General features: G+C 41.6%; 1 protein-coding gene across 4 annotated transcripts in view; it reads left to right on the top strand.

Moving 5' to 3' along the window:
• The window catches only part of arhgap42b (Rho GTPase activating protein 42b), a 101,514-nt gene that overhangs the window by 53,503 nt on the left and 24,871 nt on the right, over positions 1 to 23,140 (top strand). For all 4 annotated transcript variants that reach the window (XM_078245799.1, XM_078245798.1, XM_078245797.1 and 1 more), the window contains exons 4-7: positions 8,897 to 8,968; positions 20,776 to 20,877; positions 21,108 to 21,218; positions 22,643 to 22,747. In XM_078245799.1, the coding sequence (XP_078101925.1) occupies positions 8,897 to 8,968; positions 20,776 to 20,877; positions 21,108 to 21,218; positions 22,643 to 22,747 (390 nt within the window). The remainder of the gene's footprint in view (positions 1 to 8,896; positions 8,969 to 20,775; positions 20,878 to 21,107; positions 21,219 to 22,642; positions 22,748 to 23,140) is intronic.

The raw sequence follows: 23,140 nt of genomic DNA, 5'->3' as shown, positions 1-23,140 counted from the left end.
ATATCTAATGTTAGCAAAAGGAACATTAATAAATCATACAAATATAACTTTTCATTCATCCACACCACGTACACCACACTTTCAAACGAGGACACGCCCATTTAGGAGACAGGAAGTGTGGACCGCTTCATACCATTGGTGCAGCGTGTGATGTAATCTTTTGTGAAAGAGAATGTTCGATACTCTATAATGTCAACATTTGCAGAACAAACAACGTTGTTCCGTCCAAAAATGTGTTCTAGCAGTGTTTTGTGATCCAATAAAGTACGACGATGAGTCCTGTGCCTGGCCGATGGTCAACTGTCCACTTCTCTGCGAGTTATGCTTATGCATGCACACTGTGAACAGAAAGTGTCAGACAGAATATACTGAACGTGCTGGAAAAGCTGTGGGAAAAAAGGTGTAATATCCATTGGGGCATTTTTATAGGAAGATGGATGAATTAGGCAGAGAAGACCAGATGTGAGGAGATAATTCACATAAAAAACTAATTCAAAAGATACGGAAACGGTCAAATTTCAATTGGTAAACCTTTCACTGTTCAATTTGGTCTGGCCTTGGTGGCTTTCTCGTCTGTCTCTGCAAATTAACCTTGGAGCAACACTTTTGATCCACTTGATATTTAGACTGCTAAAAGCAGGAGCAAGGGAAATATAGCACATTGACATTCCTCCCCTATCTGGTAATGAAATTGCTTAGCGCTGTTGCATCCTTTCAAGCATCACACTGTGCTCGCTCATATGGATTTAATCCTCTTTAGAAAGGCTGAGGGCATTCGGCACAATGCCAGTTTGAAAGTAATCCATTGAGTCTTAAATAAATTGGCTTCTGTTTTAAATCCAAATATCTAAATCAACTTATTGGAAATTAATAATCAAAAGTGATCTGAAATCTTCAGCATACATGATGATTACAATCTCTTTTGTCTACGTTCTGCACTGATTTGAATTAAATGTTAGTTGCCACGACCAGTACTCTTTTGAAATGAACAATTAATAACAGATTTGTTCTCATTCCATGTTAAAGTGTAGATTTAAGCCTGCCCGTGGTCCTGAAACATCCAAATGTTCGAGGTTTCAGCTACCAGTAACATTCTGAAATAATTAAACCTGCTGTATATTCAATTGTCCTATCCTTTGCACTAAAAATGAAAAGAAGTACAGTATGGTGTTAGAAATCGACATTTAAAGCACGGTAATACTCAATTAGACAGAAAGCGTGGGAGATAAGACGGAGGAAATTGCATTATCACACTGGCAGAGTACTATAATTCTCACTGTTGACAAAGTAGATAACATGATGACTTGGATATCACTGGGGGATTATCACAGCTAGATTTGATGACCATCAATTGTCCTTTACTTTCCTAATAGAGTGTCACTTGTGTCACAGCCCGGCTCAAAGAACTGACAAGAAAAGAGAGATGGCGAGAGCAGGCCGCCAAAGAAAGCCGTTTTTATTTAAAACAACTGACAATAATGATCAAAAACAACACAGCATAACTTAACCAACATAACTAAGTAAAGAATAAAGAAATAAGATGAAGTTGACACTACGGCTGCGGTCTAATTGTCCGTTTTGCTTAGGAAGGTTCCTAACGGAGTGAACCGACCTGGAAGTAGTTAAGTGGCAGTCATGATATACTGTCGTGCGTTCCATTTGTACTCGGAGGTCGAAATGTCCGAGGTCAAAGTCGGAAAAACGCCTCCCTGAAATCGGATTTCCGAGTTAGAAAGTCGGACAACCTCCGAGTACCCCAAGCTCAAAATCCCAAATGGCTGCCCCGTGCATCAACAGCAGTGAAAGCTGTAGTAACACACAGTTTATTTTGTCAGTCCCTCCAGGAATTCGCAATGTCGCGATCGCAACAATTCACGGGAATTCAACCAATCGCCGTGAATTTGGTGCAACGCGCAATTTTGACCAATCACCGCAACTTTACCGCGAATTGATATGCAATTTTTTACAAAAGCTCCCTCAAAATCAGGCATTTTGGGCCGCAACAATCCCAAAAAAAGGGTTACGAAATCGCGGAGGGACTGATTTGTGTCTCACTAAATCAGTCGTACACACAGTCCTGTCCAACTTCTATCCGTGGACATGTTGCTACGCTGTTTATATGCACATAAAACAGAGTAATGCGTTGTTATCAACTGGTATTGCTAACATCGGCTAACCTGGCTACAGCAAACCCCACCATGAAAAATCCGACTTGTTAACGGAACGCATTCAACTCGGGTCTGACCTCATTCCCAGCTCCGGCTTCCGAGTTCCGAAGTACATGGAATGCACTATAAGAGCCGGTCAAATTGTCTGAGTGATAAGGAAAGGTGCTTGAATGCTTCCTTTCTTATCGCCTTTAGGATAGCAGACACTGGACCATCCTTTACGAAAGGGAAGGAGATAATGGCGTTCACAATTCCTTGGGGCAGCAACAACAATCACCATTCGACCGTTCATCATCAGACTGTTATGGTGCACAGTAGCGCCGGCAGCCCTGATCCTGTACGCGCCCAGAAAACGCGTCAGAACCAAGTCCCCCCCGATTCAATTATTTCACTGTGCATGGGTGCTGATTGGATTTGTATTACGATTTTCGTTATATTTAAATATTTAGGTGAATACCGTATTTTCCAGACTATAAGTCGCTCCGGAGTATAAGTCGCATCAGTCAAAAAATGTGCCATGAAGAGGAAAAAAACATAGATAAGTTGCACTGGACTATAAGTCGCATTTATTTAGAAATTTATTTCACAAAATCCAGGACCAAGAACAGACATTTAATCTGGAAAGGCAAGTTATTAAACTACCCAACAGCACCCAGAACAAGGGGCTGAATACGGTAGGTGTCCGCTATGTTAACGTAACGTAACTGCACTGTTGACGAGCCTCTCCCAGCAGCACGTTGTTCAAGCACCCATCTGTGGACTCCTTCCTCCAGCTCTGGCCATCTGGATTTCAGCGCGCGACTAGCTCTCTTTGTTTTCTTCATTGCAGTAAGACTAACCTTTTCGCCAGTCCCTCACAAGTTTCTCACTCACTCCAAACTCTCGTTCTGCTGCTCGATTACCGTTTTCGGCTGCGTGTTTTACTACCTGCAGTCTCCTGCAGTTTCTTTTCTTTCTCAGTTGTCTTTAGGAGCAGCATATTATAGTCACAAGCCTAGAGCGCCTAGAGCGGCTGTAGTCCGCATGAAATGACATTTAAAAACATGTTAAATTATATATATTTAGATATACAAGTCGTGCCTGACTATAAGTCGCAGGACCAGCCAAAGTATGAAAAAAAAGTGCGACTTATAGTCCGGAAAATACGGTAATTGGTGAAATAAATAAAACATTGATTCTAGGCAAAGGAATCAATTTTAAAAACTCATCGCCAAAAAATTCACGATACATACGTGTATCAATTGTTTTTCTCCCACCCCTACTCTGTAGGCTGCTGCTTTTTTAAATGATGCATTGTAATGATGCATGAGTGTTTTCTTTAAAGAGAGGCTGCTTTCGGTAATTGCAAACGTTTCCATGGACGCAGTAATGTGCCTGCAGCAAATATCGTGGGTCATTTAAACAGTTTAACTAAACACTCGTTATAAACTGGACAGAGAAAACAGAACTCAACTTTTCATTTAATCAGCTGCTGACTGCTGTCCTCGTGCGTAAATACAGTTTTAGAGAATGTCATTAAGATTATCCTCATCAATGATGTATTATTATTTCACCCACTCGCAAGCATCTAACCAGTATAACTGCAATTCACGCATCATTAATACGTACAGTAGTTTTGTAGGCCTTGCATAAATGTAACAATTATTTTCATACAATCATACCGATTGGGATTCATGTGGATAAATATAAGTGGACAGGTGGGTGAGCGCGAGCAACCAATAATGATAATAAACTTTAATTTGCATAACACTTTTCATACAAGAAATAGCCTACAGGTCAGTGCTTTACAGTAAGAAAATGACACATGAATAGACATAATTCAGGCAGAACAAGGTGGAAAATAATGCACGGGGCGCAGTATCCAGATGCAAATTCTGCAGTCAACCTTTGGAAGCTTGTAGTTTTACCACGGCAGACCAAAGTCGTTAACATCCGCCGATTCTCTGAGCACCGCCGCTGTCTTTTCCTAAGCCCTTACGAATTCTCCTTCACATCTTTCCTTGACCTCATGGGGTTCGTAAAAGACGAAGGAGGTAATTGTGTTGACTATTTGACTGCAGCCATATAGCAGCAACAAATCCCAGGTGCAGCTCATCAGCACCATCAGCACCTGGAACACAGCAAAACAAAAGGCTCGTTCCAAGGCCTTTTGTTTTGCTGCAGGCATGATGGGAAATGCCTGGCTCTCAGCTGATCTAACAGCTGATTAGTTCAGAATCGATTCACTACTATGACGTTGTGTATTAACTTTTCATTGTTTTTTAAGTTGAGACATTTTGATTGATATTTGATATTATGTTTGATTTAAAGGCTTATTCTGTTAACAGAACACGTTGATCTACAGTCATATTAACATGAGCAACAGATTGCCTGTAGAGCATTTTAACTACTACTAGTACTACTAGTACTCTGCCAGTGTGATAATGTAATTTCCTCCGTCTTATCTCCCACGCTTTCTGTCTAATTGAGTATTACCGTGCTTTAGCTACTCTGTCAGAATAAAAAGAACTGGAGACTGCGTACAAGCTGATATATGGGTCTGATAACATTTGAATAAATCTGAATCAGACCTAACAGAATGTGTTTCTGTGACTTCCTGTGGAGACTGAAGGCTGCTGGAAACGGTTCTAAAATGTCCAACTTGACCGTAGCTTTTTGTCACCGCCCCCCTGCTGCTGCCGCCTGCTCCCATCCACCTTACAGGCGAGGCGCAGCTCATCTAGTACGAGCCTAATGACACCAGCAGACAAGCACGGTGACACCTAGAGGCTGGGAGGCTGGGGTCGTCACACTTGTAACCAAATTGCCATGGTTTTTCTTATATTATGCTTTTTTAATGCTTTGAAACCCCATCTAGTGGCGGCCTATAATATAGGTTTTGAGTTAGGGTAGTCTCGCATTGCCAGACCTTCCTCCACAGCGCTGCTGAGGAGGGTCTGGCGAGTAGGGCTGTGTATTGGCAAGAATCTGGCGATACGATACGTATCACGATAAATGGGTCACGATTCAATATATTGCAATATATTTCGATACTGTGCGTAAGGCGATATATTGGGATTTTTTTTTGTTATATCCTAAAGTAGGCCAAAGTTCAGCCATCATCACATCCCCTTCACCATACCTAGAGACTGGCATGGTTTTATTTCAGTTAGCCTAATAGCTGGTTTGATTTGCATTGAGAGATGATCTTATGGAAAGTACCCCATGCCAATCTCTAGGTATGGTGAAGGGTATGTGATGATGTGGGGCTATTTTAATTCCAAAGGCCAAGGGAACTTTATCAGGATGCATAGTATCCTGGATCCATGAAATAACTGGCCTTTAAAAATAAAAATCTGCCTGCCTCTATGGGAATTTAACATAGGGGTGTATTTTAAGGAAAAACATTTATTTATTTACGATACATTATTCATTCACAAACAAAATTGGTGTCCTTAAAGGTTGGATTTTTCCTCATTTTTTTAGTTAAGGCATTAAGATCAATTTGCAAAAGATGATTTTTTTATTCCTCTTTTTAGTCAACTTTAGCATGGGTGTGCTATTTTTTCACATGACTGTATATTGTTAGCTTCTAGCAAAAAGTCGGACACTGCTAGGCACTGTTAGGCAAGCACACTAGTGGTGCGTCTCAGCATAGCCATCTAGCGGTAGGCGGTTTAAACACAACATAAACGTGAACCAATGAATATTTTTAAAATATATATATCGCGATACTCAAGTGTATTGATTTTTTCTTACACCCCTACTGGCTAGTCCACATGACATTCTGGGATGGGAGAAAAGCATGCTCTAGTTTATTGGCATTTCTTTAAACCAATGGCAATCATCGTGGGAAGTGCTAAGTGCCGGATGGAGCCACGGTGCCTCTGCAAAATAGCCTCGGGAAGGAACTTGTTTTGGTGGAACGTGTTCGTTCAAAAGTTGTTTTAGTCGTGCAACAGAAAACTCAGATTGGACAGATAGTCTAGCTAGCTGTCTGGATTTACCCTGCAGAGATCTGAGGAGCAGTTAACCATAGTCCTCAGAAATCCACCAGAGTTTAAAAGTCCAACACAAAGAGAGAGGAAGGTAACGGACATCCGGCCGAAATGACGGACATCCGGCGGAGTTTCCGGCGGCACCTGAACAATCCCGAAAATATAACTTCTTCGATATAGACTAGGATTAGGGTTGTACATGAAGTTATTTCTGCAAGCATTCAAATTTATAACAAGAAACTGATACTAAATAAAGGTTAAAGATACTGTTCCTGCGTTCACTTGATACACAACATTTTTCTTCAGCCTCTTTAAAAAAAAAGTCTTTTTTTACATGTACAGTAACACCCTCTTTTGTGTTTTGAGGGTCATCTTGCAGCACGCACACGATGAAGGTGTTGACCTCATTTCAAATTGTAATTATATAGCGGGAGTACAGAGTTTCAGCCAGTATGTCATCGAAGGCACACAGTCTGCAGATTTGAGTTGTAATTAACACTTTCTACTGTAGAGCTGTAACTAACAGTTCATCAGTGATTTCTTTTTCCATTAGTCCAATGATTATTAAGCCTATAATGTCAAAGTTGCCCAAATTAAAAAAGATTAAGTGTGACCAATAATACAATAACCAATAATACATATACAGTGATATGAAACATGCATGCAACATATTACAAATATTTGGTAGTTCTAATGAATGAATGATCAAATATCAAAATTAAACTAAGCACGGTTTTACTTTAGTCATTTAACTTGACAATGAAATGACCAAATTGGAGCAAAACCATATTGGCCGTTGCATGTACACTACTTTCTTTCATAATAAATTCAATACTTCGCCTTTTCTAAACATTATGCAACATCACATACGTCAGTGCAAATGATGATTCATGATCCACCTTAATCGGACCAAGTATGGTCTTGAGTGTGAAACGTCTCCGTATATTTGAAGGACCACAAATAATCCCCTTGTAATTCAAGTGTACATTATTACCACAAAGCTACACATTCACACTACAAGCTTATAACATCTCACAACACTGCATAGAAAAGGAGATGGAAATGTTGCAGGCTTCAAGAGATTGTAGCTTCCTTTTGCAGTAGATTGTATTTTCTTCTGCTTCTTCAAGGATCGTGCTTTCCAGGCGATTTTCGTTTGGTGAGATGTTCATTCATGTAGATGTCTGTTCCCTTCAACTTCCTTCCTTGTTTCAGTATTGCAATTTTGTGTTTTCGGTTAACAAACGACATTATTGTGGCCGGTTTGTTGCTGTTATTCCTTCGGGGCAGAGGATGGCAAGCCTCAATGGTGTTACAGTCCAATTCGATGCCCTTGGACTGTAGAAAGGCTGCCACTTGCTGCTCCACGGAGTAAGAAACCGACTCAACGGGCTCCCGATCGTGGCGAGTGATCACTGTCACTGCCCGTGCGTACGACCGAGGTTTTATTTTGAGCCCCGATACAATAACATCATTCATTCTCGTGTACTGCTCTAGATCAGCCACTCTGTTCTCTAGGAAGGCAAGTCTCTTGTACTTTTCTTCATTTTGAAGCCGGAGAGCCTTTACTTCTGCAACCAGTTCAAGTGGATTTTTGCTGCAGCCTGACAGAGGTAATCTCTTCAGAGAGAAGGTCAAGCGACCTCTTAATGTCGTTGATTTCCTCTTTCGCGGGTTGCTTCTTCAGAGGCATGACTCTGGCTTGGTGTCACTGGTTGTGGTTGGGTGTTGGAGCTGACAGGGTTATTTTGGGACAATGGAAATGCGCTGTGATTAATGGTTCAAAACAAAAACCCTATTCCGACACGCTGTGTGTTCAGAGGACTATTGCCGCCAAGCCGAGTGCATCTGAGCCGACACCTCTAAATTAGTGCCGGTATCATGGAAGTATTATAGAGCTCAACCCTTAGTTTATCACATACACTCACCTCATAGAATAACAACCTTAAATCAACCTGAGAGGCATGTCATTTGTGACGACGCGTCCTGTAGAGCAGCGCCACCAGCCTGATGTCATCTGATCTCAGTGGATGAAAGCCCATCTTCGGGGAAATTCAGAAGCACCTTAATGGCTCCTTTCCTTGAAACGCTCAGTCGCAGGGATTGGGCGTTGACTGTAATTGGCACAATACATCTCACCTAATCTGTTTCTGTCTGGAATGAGAAGGCAGAGACTCCAGTCGTGGCGCAGGAGAGGTCACCAATATCTGGAGATATACCTCAAACATTAAAATGCATGGCAGGCTGCAGTTGTAAAGCTCCCTCATCTGCTGTGCTGCGTCATATTTCAGCCAGGTTTGACAATGCTGGTGCTTCACAGCTCACATAAAAAGGCTCCATTTTCTTGTATCTAGCTGAGCCATTGTTGAGTGCTTCATCTCTTATCGCTGCTGTACTCATTTTGGGTACCTTGCAGGAGCACATTGTTCATTGTCACAGGCTTAAGAGATATTAATGAATGTGATTGCTCTATCCTCCACTTGTGTTTGGACTCAATGTATCTGTATTTTTTATTTTTTTTGGTCTTGTGCTGGATAATTCTCGGTGCTATAATTTCTTGTGTGTCATACACTTTCTGGCACATTGGGCAAAGCCAGACCAATTGTAATAAATCTGAATGACTAGATTAAAGGTTTTTGTGATGTTTTACCATCTAATGGTTATGTTGAATTATTCAGAAGGTTCCAGTAAGTCAGATCCCATCTTTCAGTCTGACGTGTCTGTATTTTCCTTTTTATTTTTTCATTTCAGATTCAGAATGCAGATGATGTGTTGATTACTCCTTTGGAGAGGTTTCGGAAGGAGCAAATCGGTGCTGCCAAGGTACAGTAATACACCACATACATGTGCAATTAGCAACTGAAAAGCAGAAAATATTGTGCTTTGACACTCTAGCCTCTGGTCCTCACCCCCTTTCATCCCCTCTACAGTATGTCAGACATGAAAATCACTCGCCTTTCGGCGAAATTCGCCATTTTGAAACCAAAATAGTGAATCGTGTAGATTCAAAGAGAAAATGTTTAAGGCGGGGGGGTTAAGTACTTGGGCCCGGTGCACGATTTCTGGCATATGACTATTTTAGAAAAAATAAATAAATTAAAAAGTCCACATGGGATTTGTTTTTGATGCGCTGGATTTAACCAATCATCGAACTTCCACCTACCAATGAAACGAGTTCTAGCCAATCGGATGCAAAGTAGGGCGGGTCTTTGCCGAAATGTGAGTGCGGTGCCGCTGTGGTCTCCGTGGTAACGCGGCTAAAAAAAATGGAGGCAAAGTTTATCAAACTTGGAGCATGTAGATACAGCTTTAGTTGAGAAAGTAGTTAAAACAAATGGCGCTGGGCATGAATAGAGGACAAGAGGAAAAGGGGGGAGACGGGAAGCCGTTTAGCACTTGGTGCCTCAAACTGAGGGAGCCGGGTGCTTGCTTCTGCAGCTCATGTTCAAGGAAGACACTGTACGGCAGCAGCGGTAAGACAGTGCTTGCTAGTCACAAAGCTTCAGTCCGTGCACTCTGAAATACGAGTACGTTACCGGCAACGACTGCTACCGTTGCGACTGCGACTGTGCCTTTACTGACCGACCGTGTTTGTGATACAAACTAGGCCTGCATGATTTGGGGAAAAATATGAATCACGATTCATTTGCTTAGAATTGATATCACAATTTTCTGCCACGATTTTTTTCTCACAAAGTGTGATGTTTATTGCACACATGAACCATGACAAAACAAAACAAATTGGCAGTACCTTTTGGCACCTATAGCACATTGCGCATCACCACAAGCCTGTAAACACAGAGGCTTCAATGAAGAGAAGGGAGAGCATTGCAGCGCTTGGGAGCTCTTTAAAACGTTTTTTATACAGTCTATGTTTAAAACTCACAGAAGAAAGTAGTAGCGTTTGTGATGCAGTCGGCTCGTAAATTTTTTTTTACCAGTTTTTTTTTTTAAATAAAACAAAATCGAAGTTATTTAAAAATTCAGTCGTGAACAGGGTGAATCGAGATCGCGATTGTATAACGATTAATCGTGCAGGCCTAATACAAACAATACGTGTGTGCACGTTCATAGCGGAACACGATTTGTCATTAACGATGGCCACTGTGTAAAAGCCATCTGAAGCCCAAACTGCCTTGACAAAGCTGTCTGTTTGGAATCAGCATGGCAGGTATTTACATCCCAGAGTTTAGACGTCTAGCTATATGAAAAGATAAACAATGCAACGTTTTTAATAAATGTAAATAAAATAGCTAATATCAACATGGACAAAATCATGAATGTACCGGTACTAATTAGCTTTTTTGATGATGACCTGGCCAAAGTAGTAAAGTTTAGTTTTCACAATGATTCATTGTAGGATTATGATATTATTGCAATATGTAAATCCACATTGACTCTTTATTTAACATATGGTTGGAAGAAGTAAAAATTGATCCAAAACTTTTTAATTTTAAAAAATTAGGACTTTTATTATTGTGTAATGTCAGAAGGACTTTAACTGTTTTGCCAGTCAAATTAACTTTAATGAGTGCATACTGAAATATTACACTGTTGGTTGGCAAAAAATCTCAAAATGCATCAGATTGGTGCTTTAAACATGCCCCCGGACCCCTCTAGAAGGGTAATATCCTTCTCACCTTTTTCATCCCTGACCCGTTTTCATGCCTGGTATGTAAATCATTAATTAAAAGTAAGACTCTAGAGGGTGTAAACAAAGTTGTCAGTTTGCGAGTGCGATATTAAAAGATATTACGACTTGTGGGTTGAAAAGATAATCAGTTTTTTGAAGGCGGATAGCTAATGTTTAGCTGAAGTTGGCACATTAAACAAAACAATTATGTGTCTTTTTCGCAGGCACGTTCACAAACAGAGCTGTGGGTGCAATTTCCTTCTAACACAAATTACATATTCAATTTTGAAAAACACAATGTACTGATTACTGTATTTCACAACAAGGGGCTAGGTAGGCTACTAAACTTTGATACTTTTAGGCACCGACCCAGATGCCTCCATAGTATTGAGTATCGGAAAAAATGCCTAGTCATTTAATACCAAATTTCAATACCTAAAGGAGTAAAACCTAAAACCAAGATCTAAAAATGCTTGTGATTGGCTGTCGTAACGTTAAACGCCGTAGGTGCACGCAGCAAAAGCACTAGGATACACACAGAGACAGGGCTCACACGTGTGTGTTGTTGTATTTTGAGAGGCTTGACTACAGTGTGCGTTACATGGGTGTAAAGGAATTGAAAAATAAAAACAAAGATTTGTGATCTGTAATGTAGTAATTTATTTTTGTTAAAGGACATCGAATGTGTCTCTAGCTTGAAACGAGCTACCGCAAAACGGTGGTTAGCTGCTAAAGCTAGCTTTCGGGGCAGAGGGTAAATCGCTATTTTATACTACTAACAAGGCTCAAAATAGCACCACACTCAAACGACGAACGCCGTGCAACCAGTAACCAGTAACATAGCTCAAACACAGCGTTCGTGATTCGACTGGTCATGACTGTTTTCCAAGATGGCGCCCGCATGTAAACATGAACGCTACTGCCTTTATAATCTATCTTTTTAATAAACTGTCTGTACACTTACAAAGTTCTCAATGCTTCGGTTTGCATGTAGGGACCCTCATTATGCTACCGTTGAAGTGTGGTGCTATTTTGAGCCTTGTTAGTGGTATAAAATAGCTATTTACCCTCTGCCCCGAAAGCTAGCGTTAGCAGCTAACCACCATTTTGCGGTAGCTTGTTTCAAGCTAGAGACACATTCGATTAGCATGAAAAAATGTCCCAGAGAACGTTCGACTCAGTACACATATGTTATTAACCCCTAGGTTCATTTTGCGCCGGAATTGTCCTTTTAAAATGGATTTTAAAAATTCTGTATCGGGAAAAAGTTTAGGAATCGACATCGAATTGACGGTATTGGTATCGAAAACATTTTTGAATGATACCCAGCCCTATCACACAGTATTTCATTTCATGCATTTCTATGCAAAAGCAAACATGAAAGTGTGCAAAGACACAGTCTGAGTGCTGTTCTCCCTTCAAAGATGCTTCTGTATGATCAAGACATTTTTAATGCATTATATTGCATTCACCTTTTTGTAATCCTGTTACATGCGATGCATTTCTCCCTCACCTATTGGCCACAGAGGATCGCTATCAGCAGAGGTTTTGCCGAGTGTTGCTTGAAGGCATCCTGCATCCACAGTGGATATGTTGTTAAAGCCGGAGTTGACTGCATAGAAACAGTGTGGGCCTGTTGCTACAAGCCATGCTTTCATTCCTGGCCAACGCAAAGTCATCAAATGAAAATACAGCAGCTTGTTTGTGGTCTGGGCCTTGATGAGATCACACATGAACACGCGGGTAGAGCTGGAGCCCTTACACAGATCTCCCACTGAGTTTCTGAGTCCACTGCTCACTCTACACTGAACTCTGTGAATCATTTGCACTTCTTTACATCGCCCTAAACACTTTAAGGTACATTCCAGCCTTAAAGTCACACTCTTACCCATCTGACTTGACAGCCACTGGTCTGCACAAATGTAGTCATTTTACTAAACTTCATTCTGTCTTCTGTCTGTTTTCTGCATATGAAAGAAAGAGAAAAAGAAGAAATATACAATAGTATAAGAAAATGCACCTGTGGGATGAAAAAAAACAACCTTGAGGTCTTGTAAAAGAAACCCACCTAACATTAAAATTAAAGACGGCTGTACATGCTTGCCACCAATTTACAAATGAATCTACATATTTTTAAACATATTTAAAGAAAAGAAAAGAATACAAATTCCAGACAAGATGTACTACTGATGAAAAAAAGAAATAAAACCAACTATTACAGTAACATATATCCACACTGTATCATAACTAAATGTACATGGTGCTGTACTCATTGGTGTCTCCACAAGCCAAGCTGCATTGTTAAAGAACTATTTCTCTTCCCAGGGTTGAGGTATGAACATCAATCGCCTCACACCCAATCCTTTTTACTGCCCAGACTAGATAACCATTGTCACTTCATGTCTCAACCATCACATGTATCGACCATAATGAAATGGCACATTTTGCTGCCATCTCTTTCTCTCACCCCTCCCCCCATCACAGTGCTCAGTATTATTGCACCGACTCTCTATGTTTATAAAATGGTTTCTTAAAAGCAACAGCCCTCGTCACTCCCACTACCTCTTATTTTCTCCCACCACTTCCTCCTAATAGCTCTCTCCTCCTACGGCCCATCCCCCGCTAAACATTAGCCCAACAAGAGTGAGATAAAAGGCAGACATCACGAATGGCTGAGCAACTTTCCACTGTTCCGAGAACCTGGAGAGATCTGCAGGCTGTCTGACCCTTCCACTTACTGCGCTTCATGTCTGAGGACGTCAGATGGACAAACGGGGAACTCTTGCCTTTTTTGGGTATACTGCGAGTAATCCCACTGAGGTTACGTACCAGTGTATCAGCTTCTTTGAGGCACAAGCACAACACTTCCATGGCCATAACCCACCAGCAGATTGACTGCAGCACTGCAGACCATATTATAGGCACAGTCTGCTTCGTACAAGCCTCAGCCAAATGTTTTTGGAATAAAAGCCTCAAACTTTGCACAGTGCATAACAAGTACACATCAAGAAAGCCACGAGAATTCAAACATTCATGTATTTGCACTGGAACATGGATTTACCATATGTGCTGGCTGCCAAACCAGGATGTAGAGCTGAAATTTCTGTTAGACTTTTTTGTCAGTTTCAGATACATTTTTGTAAACTGGAAGTTGATAACTTCCCAGGCAAAGAACAATACTTTCAGAACTGAAATAAGGAATGGAAATCTGTCCTGGTTTCAGGGTACATCTACAACACAGTTAGCTCTTCTGCTCTTCCACTAATTTGCTAACTGATCTCCTAAAACTTCAACCTGAGGCCTGAATTCTCACATAGTCCTGTTGTGTAGATTTTCCTTCCCACAAACTGAGAACCATTAAAGGGAAACTGCCTAAAGCTACGTCCACAATATGTGTGTCTTTATTGGTTGTCAGATTCTCTAAGACCCCAGGGACACTTTCTCCATTAAAAAAAACCCATGAATGGTCGAACGAGTGGGTGGCAGTCCCAACAGTATTATATTCCCTTTGAGGGTCTTCAACATTAGGGGCACCATAGGGGTCCCTCACTAGTTGAGTGTGAGGAATGAGTGCAGACAGACCCAGATGCGAGTCAGATGGCCACGATAATTTGAGCTGTCCTCATGCTAAAGGGCGCACAGACTTCAGATGATTCTTGGCCACTTGTGGTCTCCAGAGGCAGAGATGACATTTGCATTCATGCTATGAAATCCCAAAATATGCTAACCAAGACGCTGTGGGGTGAATAGAGATGAATTTAAGTGGTTTGAAGATATGCTCGCCAGCTATGGGCTACACTTAAACTTTTCAATCATATATATATATATATATATATAATACACACAGTACACACAGTACATGTTTATACTTTCATTAACCTTGGGATGTTGTGGTAAGTTGGTAGACTTAGATAAGTACCTATTTCAGGCACATGACTGAAAGCCTTGACTTCTCTCCGTCTGTCTTGAATTCTGTTTCAAAAAGACACTGGCAGTTAGGGCTGGGCAAGGACGATCATTGTATACATTTTCATTGGGATTGGATTGTGTTGCCTGCGATATCCATCCATCCATCCATCCATCTTCATCCGCTTATCCGGGGGTCGGGTCGCGGGGTAGCAGCTCCAGCAGGGACCCCAAACTTCCCTTTCCCGGGCCACATTAACCAGCTCCGACTGGGGGATCCCGAGCGTTCCCAGGCCAGGTTAGAGATATAATCCCTCCACCTAGTCCTGGGTCTCCCCGAGGCCTCCTCCCAGCTGGGACGTGCCTGGAACACCTCCCCTAGGGAGGCGCCCCAGGGGCATCCCTTACCAGATGCCCGAACCACCTCAACTGGCTCCTTTCGGCGCAAAGGAGCAGCGGCTCTACTCCGAGCTCCTCACGGATAACTGAGCTTCTCACCCTATCTCTAAGGGAGACGCCAGCTACCCTCCTGAGGAAACCCATTTCGACCGCTTGTACCCTGGATCTTGTTCTTTCGGTCATGCGATATCGTTTGACAAAAGTTGTGGGGATGTTAGTTAACTCAGGGTTTCGTCTAGGGCTGAAACGATTCTTCGAGTAACTCGAATAATTCGATTACTAAAAATCCTCGATGCAAAATTCTTCGCCTCGAAGCTTTGTTTAATCAATGTACCTAACGTTGTACGGCTCACTGTGTTTCCGCACGGATGATTATTAGTAGCGCACAACGGGCGGACGCTGGACACAAGACCGACGGCGCAGATTACAAAATGAAGGAAGACAGTGAAAATAGTGAGGGGTTGAGAGAAGAGACAGTCAAGAGAAAACGACAAAGTTTGGGATCATTTTAAGCTGCAAACATGCTGCTACATCATCTCTGTAGAAAACATCCAGTCTACTCATCCATTCCACGGAGCGAACCCGACACAAGGTAGCTAACTAACGTCTGCTGCTCTCGTCCACCGCGCTGTTGCACACTGCACTGCACAGTTATTTATCTCAGGCGTACGTAAAACACCAAATGGTCAAAGAGGGAATTGATGCCCTGGAGATGTGCAGATCATGTTGCGTAATAAGTGGAGCTGCCAAGATGAATAGATCAATTGTCAACTATTAAATTAATCGGCAACTATTTTGATGATTTATTAATAGGCTTGAGTCATGTTTTATGAAAAATAAAGTTAAAATTCTCTGATTCCCGGCTTATTAAATGTGAATATTTTCTCGTTTATTCACTCCCCTGTGACAGTAAACTGGATATCGTTGAGTTGTGGACAAAACGAGACATTTGAGGACGTCATCTTGGGCTTTGGGAAACACTGAGCCACATTTTTCACCATTTTATAGAGCAACCAATTTATAGATTAATCGAGAAAATATCATCGACAACGAAAATAATGGTTAGATGCAGCCTTAGTAATAAAGTTTTTCAGATTGTCAGTTCATAGATTCATGATGAAGAAAACTTCAGTAGGCTTTGAAAAACACTTCTCACAGTGAGAAGTGAAAAATAATGAAAGTGACTGCAAACTTTCTGCTGCAAAAAAACAAACAACGAAACGCATGAATAAGATGATGCAAATTAAAAATATTTCTTTCCATTATTCTCATGTCTGTCCCATCATTTCCCACTGTGCCCTACCCAATAAAGCAGAAACACCATTACAACAATCTTTCAGAAAGTAATTACTTTTTCTCCTGATCGCTAGAATTTCACAAGGCAGTCAAAGTAGACCTTGAGAGGTCGGTCTTTACCTGTTTCAAGGCAGCAGCCACCCACTGTAAATATATCAGACATTATGTATTAAATTAGTTTATATACAAACGGCAACATCATACAGAACTAAATTAAAGTTAGAGGGCCTCAAAGTAAAGTAAGTCAGGAGTATTACGCTTTGTTGTTATAACGTTATATTTTAGAAATAATGCGCAGTGAAACATTTTCACATAATCTTAAAGAAAATGATTGGTTATTAAAGACGACTAATGTCACTGTTGTGTTATTCTGGTAATCATTGACGGGGAATTCATGGATTTCTGTTTTTACATACAATTTGTGAAGGACCGTATCTGCTACGCACTGCAAATTAAACAAGGACTTCAGAATCATTTTGAATTATGAGCTGACATAATGGCTTGTAGTCATATTGTGTTTTATTCCAGTGTATTGACTGTTGTCTGGAGCCAAAAGTGGCCCTGAACGGTAACACTTTACTTGAAGGTATCTACATAAGAGTGACATGACATTGTCATGAACACATGACACTGTCATGACACAGTCATGACACATGAACCCTAACCCTAACCATAACTTGTCATGACAAAAACCGAATGACACTTACTAAAAGAAGCGTTATGTCATAAACGTTTATGACTCGTTCATGACAGTGTCATGTCACTCTAATGTAGATACTTTCAAGTAAAGTGTAACCCACTGAACACAGAACTTGTGTTTCACATCCTTCCCTTTTGTGGGTAACCTCTCCTGTCAGTCTTCCTGTCTTTGGGTTTAATAAAGAAAAAGAGAAAGTTAAACACAAGACTGCCCTGCAGTTAGGGTTCACTAACTAACGTAATCTTTAATCTTGGAAGCTGGACACAGCAATTGTTAGAGTGGACACTGAAATGAAATGCATAACAAAACAAAAGAAACTCTTACAGTACTATTAATATCGGGATCCATTAGAAGATGGCCTTAATTCTTCCTTCCTGTTACCTCGGATGTAATTAGGCTAGTCTGAGGAAGCTCCTTGGTCATCACTGAGCGGTAATGTAGTCTAAAACAAATAATCATCCTGTGTGTCATCTTAACAAGGAACTCCAAACTTCCTGATGATTCAACCGGTCTTTTCCCACACATGATGTCGCCGGTCACTGCAAGTGGTGAGAGCGAGGTTTAGGTCGATCTTGTTGGGAGAAGCCTAAGGGATCCCTAGAGGATACAGTATTGGAAGCTTTGGAAGGTTGATGGAGATGCACGCTTTTTTTTTTTTTATCTCCCTGCAGCTTTGCTCAGACCTTCAGAGTTGGTCTCAGATCAGATATGGAGCTTTTTTTTCTATTTTTATCACTTTAGATTTATAGCATGTGTCAGAGAGAGCAGAGGCATCACGTTTTAGACTAAAGCTTTGCACTTTGCCTCACACACACTAGTGTAGTATTTTTACAAGTCTGGGTATTTGTTCTTGACCTCTGCAGAAGCAGATGTTTGTAATTATTTCTTGTTAATTGGCCAACTTCTTGCTGTCTGTGATGTCTACTCGGGAAGTTGGATTCCAGGTAAGAAGGGAGACATTTGTTGGCTTTGCACCAAAGTAACTGAAACCCGCGCTGAAGCCTTGTGTTCTCTCTGTCTCTCCCCCCCCTGTGGAAGCGAGACCGGCTCATGTATGGTGGAGCATCAAAACAACCCCGGCTATTGCAATTTAATCGCCATTCTGGACGCCTTGCTCCAATTAGCTTCCTCTAATGAGCTCATCAAGATAGGTTGCGGAGTTCTCCCTTTCATGTCACCGCTCGGAGAATCCATTTACAATGAACATGTGGCGAGATATGCTGCACGTGATGCCTCGCCGGCCATTGACGTTTGCATTATTCCAGGGTGTTGAACGGAAGTGAGGAAGTGTAGTGTGTGTGTGTGGTATCTGGGCTTCTTTCCTCTATACACACACACACAGACACATTTCGACCTCCCATGCTGCTTACATCTGTTACCATGGGGATGAGAGGCTCAGAAATGATGGCCCTGAGGCTCGTTAGGGCCAGTGTCAAAACCGCCGCTGTACGGCTAGCGTCCAAATCTTCCTCCCGCCGTCTTCACGCCTGTTTTCAGCGTCCTTTCTTTAGCACGCCGAGAACACCTGATGACCAGAAGAAAAGCTGTCTGCAGTTTCTCTCATAATTTTCCCTCCCTGCAACGCTGCATTAGCAATTAGCAAACTCACCCTTACTACAGCTGGCATCAAAGCGCTCTTAACAGCAACATGAGATCTGCCAGTCAGAAATTCCACTACTCCAAATATTCTCTTTCTGCATCGTATTCATGAGGGTGAACAAAGCAATCAGATGAGGAAATCTCCCGAGTGGTTGGTTCATGTGTGTTTTGTGCACCACAGGGTGTTGGGAAGTGCTTCGGCTTCATCCATTGCCAGCCAGCTGATTACTCTGGGCCGCTGGCATAGCTCTGTGTCAGAAACCCCCGCCCTATGTGTTTTTTAGGGTATATATATATCTATCCACATCTATGTCCTCTGCCACTACGTGTTGGGCATCAAAGCCCTTTGCCTGCTCTGCTCCCTCCTTCTCTAGGAGAGTCTTTGCAATTTACATTGCTCATATTCCACTGTGATTGCACAAATATATCCATTGTGGGGGGGGGATTACCAACCAACCAACAAACTTTTTGGTTTTCTGCTAGGGTATTATTACGGTAGCGCCAGTTTATACACGTCCTGCCTGGTTCAAAGCAAAGCAGGGCACTTTTGGTGACTTAATCAGGCTGGCTCTGCCTCACAGATTCACTGCAGCTCTGAGTCACTCCCCGCTCTCTTTGTTAGTGGGAAAGAGTTTGTCCAGACATACGGAGTGGAGGGGGGGTTTGCGAGGAGTTTTCTGGCACGCTCACACTGGTCAGCAATGCTGAGAGATTCCTACTGTGACTGTGGGGCTCAGCTAAACCTAAAGCTCTTAATTTAATGTGATCCGCTATGTGTGTGTGTGTGTGTGTGTGTGTGTGGGTATTTACCCCAGGGCTTCAGTAGTATGAGTGCTCACAAAATAATGTCACGTCAACAGCATTCACAATGACAGACAGTCGGCTCCCTTTATTATATATATTTAATCATGTGTTTATTTTATCATCCACCTGTTTATTTTCTGTTTGTTTCTGAATAGTGAGCATATACACAATTGATTCCCCCCCCACCCCACACACACACACACACACACACACACACACACACACACACACACACATTCCTGAAAAGATCATTCCTGGGCCAGACATGACAAGAAAGATGGAAATGAGATGCTGCTACATGAAATTATGTATTGATTTTTATGTTGTACTTGTAATAGTTATGTAGGAGGGTTACAGCGTCTAGTGGTGAATTCCTCCAGTGTGTTTAACTGCTGTGGGGGTCGCAGAGGCAGAACACTGTTCTAGGTCATATCAGTAGCTAGTAGATTAGACTTGCTAAATTTGAGGGCCATGGGAATGAAAACAAACAAGCGGGATCTGGTTACATTGGCCGTTTAGTCACATATCCCCCACCCCTCCACCGGTTCTTATTCTGTCCCTCCACTAGCCCCTTTATGAATGTTTGCATAGCGAGATGGGCATTAAGTGGGCAGAGCTTTGTTTGGAGGTCAGACTTGCAGATGAGACACTTTATTGCCCTCACACAGACATGTTCTCTCTGCTTGGGCAGAGTTTGATTAAGGCCTGTGAAGTGGATCTTTTTTTTTTTGTTTGGTGAAATGTTCAATCTCTTAGTCCGTATGCTTTTATAGATGGGCATCTGGCATGAAAAGCCCATTTCCCGTTCCTTCCTCCAGAGTCTTCTGGGACAGCCTGTCTGAATCCTGTGACTTGTGACTATGGAGCTTGACTTGTCTTTGCAGGTGGAGCATAACAAGGAAGGAAAATGCAAACGGCATCCATCCAGCCAGTCCTGTCTGTGATAGTGCCATATGCATTATGCTATTGAATATATACACTCTGATGTCCCAGGGCTGGGGCATGGTGAGAATAATAGTGTATATTGGCCTATTGATAATACATAGTCCTTATTGACTACGCCGACATTGTCTACTCGTCATTACACAGTCTATATGGCCCCTTTTATGACCTGTAATAATCTATTGACCGGAATTTGAAATGACGTGAAAATGTAGTTAGACCTCCACCTAGTGGCAGTACACACACACACACACACACACACACACACACACACACACACACACACACACACACACACACACACACACACACACACACACCACTTTCATGTGTCTTGTGGATGTTTTTTAGGAGGGGAAGAAGAAATTCGACAAGGAAACAGAGAAATACTACTCCACGCTTGAGAGACACCTCAGCTTATCATCCAAAAAGAAGGAAGCCTATCTGCAGGAGGTAAAACCAAAAACAAATGTCTTTGAATAAGGCTGTTTTATGGCTGAGTGTCTCCTCAAAATAATGCTGGCTGTTTGTGTACTATTCTTTTTTTTGCTCATCACTTCCCTAAGCACACACCGTTTCACCGCGGTGATGTAAGCATTGACTCTCTGTCCAGTGCTCCCCACCCCCCCCACCCCCAAGTCTTTGTCATGACACCAACCCAGAGTTTGTTTGCTCACGCTCAGGCTGACACGCAGATTGATAAGGAGAGACAACTCTTCTATGATGCGTCCCTTGAGTACGTTTTCAAAATACAAGAAGTGCAAGAAAAGAAGAAATTTGAGTTTGTTGAGCCGGTAAGAAAAGTTTAACATTATATTTCTGTGCTCAATTAGTGCTTAATGCTTATTGAAGATGCAGTAATTGATTTGCCTTTATTTATTTATTTATTTTTTACTAAATATGTATCTATAAGATTAGTTTAAGTGGCATATAATTAAAAATGTTGAGCTCACTGCTGATGGAGGTGTCTTTTTTAAATGTCTGTTGTCTCCTGAAGACTTGCACAATGATGTCTCTAACAGGTATATGTCTACGGTTGTATGTTCCACACATTTGTCATCTTCATTACAAATTCTCTGTAATAAAGTCGATCCGTTTGGGGAAGGTAGTGGGTAAAATTAGGTGAAATGGCTGTTGTCAACAAAACAAGACAAAGTGCAAGTGCAAATTAAAGCCTCTATAAAAGCCCCCACCTACCTGTCGATTCGAATATATTTAGCGGACAAGTTACCAGGAAACATTAAGTTCTCTAGGCGTGAAATGTCAGAGAATGTAAGATGGGAGCAAAGTGAATGTTTAAAAAAAAAAAAAAAAAAACCACTCCCATTTAGTTTACATCCACTGGCAGCTCACCCATAAGCCAGGCCAGAAATGTAAATCTCCCGGCCCCAGGTAGTGGTGGGACACATTGACAAGGCTCAACCTTGCCTGTGATGAATCTGGGCACGGATAGCACGGTCCATCCTTGAACATTTGATATAGCAAGCATCATCCTGGAAATCACATCAGCTGTTGTGTCTGAGGATTTGACTGAGAGCAGCTCAATGTTTGTGCGATCCTCCATGTTAGAGATGGAATCAGCTTTTTCCTCCAACAATACTGCCAGGGCTTTTTTTTTCATTTATTTTTTTTGCCATGATGGCCAAGGCTGTTTGTGTTATACAGAAAATAATATCAATATCTGTCAGTCATAAAGAACTACAACTTTCTGAAAGTTTTCTTCTTTTTTTTGGCCTCTTGCGTGCTATATTCAGTGCATCGAGATGAAAATATATGATTTCGTCAGATTGCAAATTAATTTTTCCACAAAGTACAATCCTGTTTAATGAGAAGTTAATTAGTTTTTAACTGACGATGCACATGTACAGTACATTATAATTAAACGTGGATATCCACAGAGTGTGACATTTACTGCCAAATTGATTGATGGCACAAAATGAAAGCAAATTCATAACACGGCAGTATTAAAATGAAATTCATGGTTGAAAAATAGAAACCACTGCAGACTGGATTCCCCGTGTTTTCGAGACACCGAATGATAATTGTGTGATTATAGTAGTGATTATCGTTTTGGGTGTTCAAAGTGGAACATTTTATGTCGCAATGTACCTGGGTTTTTTTTTGTTGTTGTTTTTTTTAAATGTGCTTTCTCGTGTAAATTAGTAATCAAGCTCTATATTAACTCAGCAAATCACCCTTAAACATTGTTCCTCTCCAGCTCCTGGCCTTCCTCCAGGGCTTGTTCACATTCTACCATGAAGGATATGAGCTGGCTCACGAGTTTGAGCCGTACAAACAGCAGCTGCAGTTCAACCTACAGAACGTAAGTCTCAACACCTCGGGGGTTGTACACAAAGGCAACCAGCCACGGTAATCAGATTCTGCAGCTTATCATACCACCGGTATAACAAGCCCAGTTTTCACAAATGGATAGTTGTGTGATTAAATTAGATTTGCTGCTGCACAGTGGATCAATATTTTCAGAGCGTTGTATTGCAGGCAGTTACCGCAGGCCATTTATTGGTACTGTGTCCAAAAGAAAAAGAGTTAGAATTAAGGAGTAAAACTAGCTGCTGCCATACCCTCTCCTTCCATCACCATGACCTCACCACTTGCAGCCCGAGGGCTCAAATTTCTCTCTGACCCAAAATGTCAGCGCCATTGCCCTGACAATTTCCACTCCGTAACCCTCTCTCCGTGTCCTCAGAAGCAGAGG

This window comes from Sander vitreus, chromosome 3 (genome assembly GCF_031162955.1).
Source record: "Sander vitreus isolate 19-12246 chromosome 3, sanVit1, whole genome shotgun sequence".
NCBI classification, from domain to species: Eukaryota; Metazoa; Chordata; class Actinopteri; order Perciformes; family Percidae; genus Sander; species Sander vitreus.
The sequence above is the reverse complement of the archived record's forward strand: the minus strand, read 5'-3'. Positions and strand labels throughout refer to the sequence as shown.